Source organism: Verticillium dahliae, genomic scaffold, assembly GCF_000150675.1.
Source record: "Verticillium dahliae VdLs.17 supercont1.12 genomic scaffold, whole genome shotgun sequence".
Classification (NCBI taxonomy): domain Eukaryota; kingdom Fungi; phylum Ascomycota; class Sordariomycetes; order Glomerellales; family Plectosphaerellaceae; genus Verticillium; species Verticillium dahliae.
Genome location: NW_009276943.1, coordinates 173,800 through 176,291, shown reverse-complemented (window position 1 = coordinate 176,291; position 2,492 = coordinate 173,800). Strand labels below are relative to the sequence as shown.

Below are 2,492 nucleotides of genomic sequence, written 5' to 3'. Positions count from 1 at the left end.
TCGCGAACCCATTGGCGGGGCATCGCGTTTTCGTGGATGAATCCGGCAGGCAAGGCCAAGCCGACGGCACGGCAGAGTGAGCTCACGCTTGACGGGAGGCAGGCAAGCAGGCAGGCAGGGTCCAGGCAGGGTGCAGGCAGCAAGGAGTGGCTTACGAGTTCGTATCTTAGCCTTTTTGGTGAAGCCACTGGTGGAAAGATGGCTGGGACATGCTGATCCCTCGAGAGGGGGAGGGGTGGGCCATTATATCTTATGACTGCAATGCTTCTGTCTCTCTACCTTGTCTTGTGTCTTCGATGTCGCTCTCCCTGTGCTGTTCAGTAACTGTGCTGTTCAGTAACTGTGGTGTTCAGTAGCTCTGCTAGTGATAGAGTCAAGATGCCGAAGGAACCTAAGGTACCATATAGCCTGACTGACAGGCAAGGTAGCTTGGGGTACCTAGGTACCTAGCAACTAGGTAGGCAGGCCACCCCGCCTTCCCAGTTCCCAGCAGCGGACCCCAGCCCATGGCAGGGATGACCCGCGCCACACCTGCTCCTGCCCCTCGCCATGTTCCTGCCCCTCGCCATGTTCCTGCCCCTCATGCAACTCGTCCATCGATCGCCCTTGCCCGTTGCGAGCCGGCAGTCGCCCTTGCCCCGCGGCCGGCACCGGGGAAGGAAGGGCTGGTGCAGCAACGTCAGTTGCCCCTCGCCCCTGCTCTCATGGTGCTATCTAGAGAATCACAGCAAAAACTGCTTTTTTGTTTCCCTTTACATCTACATCTACATCTACAACTATCTGCCTCCATCTGCTTCACTGCTTCAGTCTGCCTCCCAAGCTGCATACTTCTCTCTGTCCAGGGTCTGGGGACTGACCTCGGCTCCTCTCCTCCGGCACTGCTTTTGATTCTTCCCCACCACTCTTTCGCCTCATCGTCCTCAATCCACTGCTCATTCCAGCTTGAGTATCCGACCACCATTCGCCGTCACCGCCATATTCACCTCTGGGCATGCGATTTGTCAATACAAGGATCATCTCATCTCACCTGCGAATCACACGACCCACGCAAGCGCAACAACTACGACGACCATTGCCGGCGCGCCTGCAACCTTCATCCCGATCCCCGTCACGCTTCCTCACCACAATGGCCGATCAACCTCTGCCCCAGCGTCGCTTCCAGCGGCCCGTCGTCTTGTGAGCCCTTGCCGTCTTGAGATGCTGCCGTGCTGCAGCTTGCAACGCCTTGCAACGCCTTGCAACGCCCGTTACTAACGAACGCCCAAAGCATCTGCGACATCCAGGAAAGGTTCCGCCCCGCCATTTGGAACTTGGACGCCGTCATCGCGACAACGGCCAAGCTGCTCCGCGCCGCCCACATCCTGCGCATCCCCGTCCACACGACGACCCAGAACGGTGCGCGCCTCGGCCCCACCGTCTCGGAGCTCGAATCCCTCCTGACGCCGTCCGACCTCGTCCACCCCGTCGTCGACAAGACGCGCTTCAGCATGTGGGTGCCCGGCGTGGCCAAGCATTTTGAGAGCGGCGACAAGGCCGAGGTCATCCTCGTGGGTATCGAGTCGCACGTTTGCATCACGCAGACGGCCCTTGACCTCATCGCCAACGGGCACAAGGTCTACGTCTGCGCCGACGGCGTCAGCAGCTGCAACAAGGAGGAGGTTGCCGTTGCGCTGGCGAGGCTCAGGGGCGAGGGCGCCACGGTCACGACGAGCGAGAGCGTGCTGTACGAGCTCATGGGCGATGCCAAGGTTGCCGAGTTCAAGGACATCGTCGGCATAGTCAAGGAGACGAGCAAATCGACCAAGGACAGTCTGCAGGCGTTGCTGTGACATTGGAGGTAGTTTGCAAGCATTCTCTTGGGTGGAGGTGGCTGTTTGGTCTACCGGTCTATTCTATGCGTTGGTCATATACACAATGCATTTCTCTTCACCGTCGCCGAGTCCCTCGCACGTTGTCCCGCTTTTGAGCCATGTGACCCATCATGGATCAAGATTATAGATCGAGATCACGTATTGAGATCACGCCTCGTCGACCAGGCTCACCTTGGCCGCGGCAAGCCAGGCCAGATCCCCGTCCACCGTCATCTGCCTGACCGTCGCCAGCTCGTCGAGGAAGGCCGGCACAAAGCTGCCAGGCCCCTTGACGTCGTCCCGCACAGCAGCCCTCTCGGCGGCAATCTCATAATGCAGCAGCGCCGCCACGACGGCGGCGAGCCTGTCGCTGTCGCCGTCGCCGTCGCCATCGCCGGCGGCGGCGCGCTGGGCCGCGACCATGGCGCTGACGGTGGTGCCGAGACAGCAGCCGGTGCCCGTGACGGCGGCGAGCAGGGGGTGGCCGTTGGCGACGGCAAAGGTGCGCGTGCCGTCCGAGACGTAGTCGACGGTGCCCGTCATGAGGACGATGTTGCGCTCGCGGGCCGCGAGGCGCCGCATGTGCATTTTTTTGGCAGCGGCGGTCAGCGTCTTCGAAGACGAGACGACGCCTTTTTGCTG

General features: G+C 60.8%; 2 protein-coding genes across 2 annotated transcripts; one reads left to right on the top strand and one right to left on the bottom strand.

The window, feature by feature from the left end:
* Nucleotides 1-1,126: 1,126 nt before the first annotated feature.
* Nucleotides 1,127-1,829, top strand: VDAG_06346 (isochorismatase domain-containing protein; the record flags this gene model as incomplete). Its single annotated transcript, XM_009658724.1, has 2 exons — nucleotides 1,127-1,176; nucleotides 1,268-1,829. 2 exons carry the CDS (start codon nucleotides 1,127-1,129, stop codon nucleotides 1,827-1,829), a joined length of 612 nt encoding a protein of 203 aa, XP_009657019.1.
* A 189-nt stretch (nucleotides 1,830-2,018) lies between these two features.
* On the bottom strand, nucleotides 2,019-2,438 carry VDAG_06345 (uncharacterized protein; the record flags this gene model as incomplete). The annotated part of the gene is made up of 1 exon (XM_009658723.1): nucleotides 2,019-2,438. One exon carries the CDS (start codon nucleotides 2,436-2,438, stop codon nucleotides 2,019-2,021), a length of 420 nt encoding a protein of 139 aa, XP_009657018.1.
* Nucleotides 2,439-2,492: the final 54 nt, after the last annotated feature.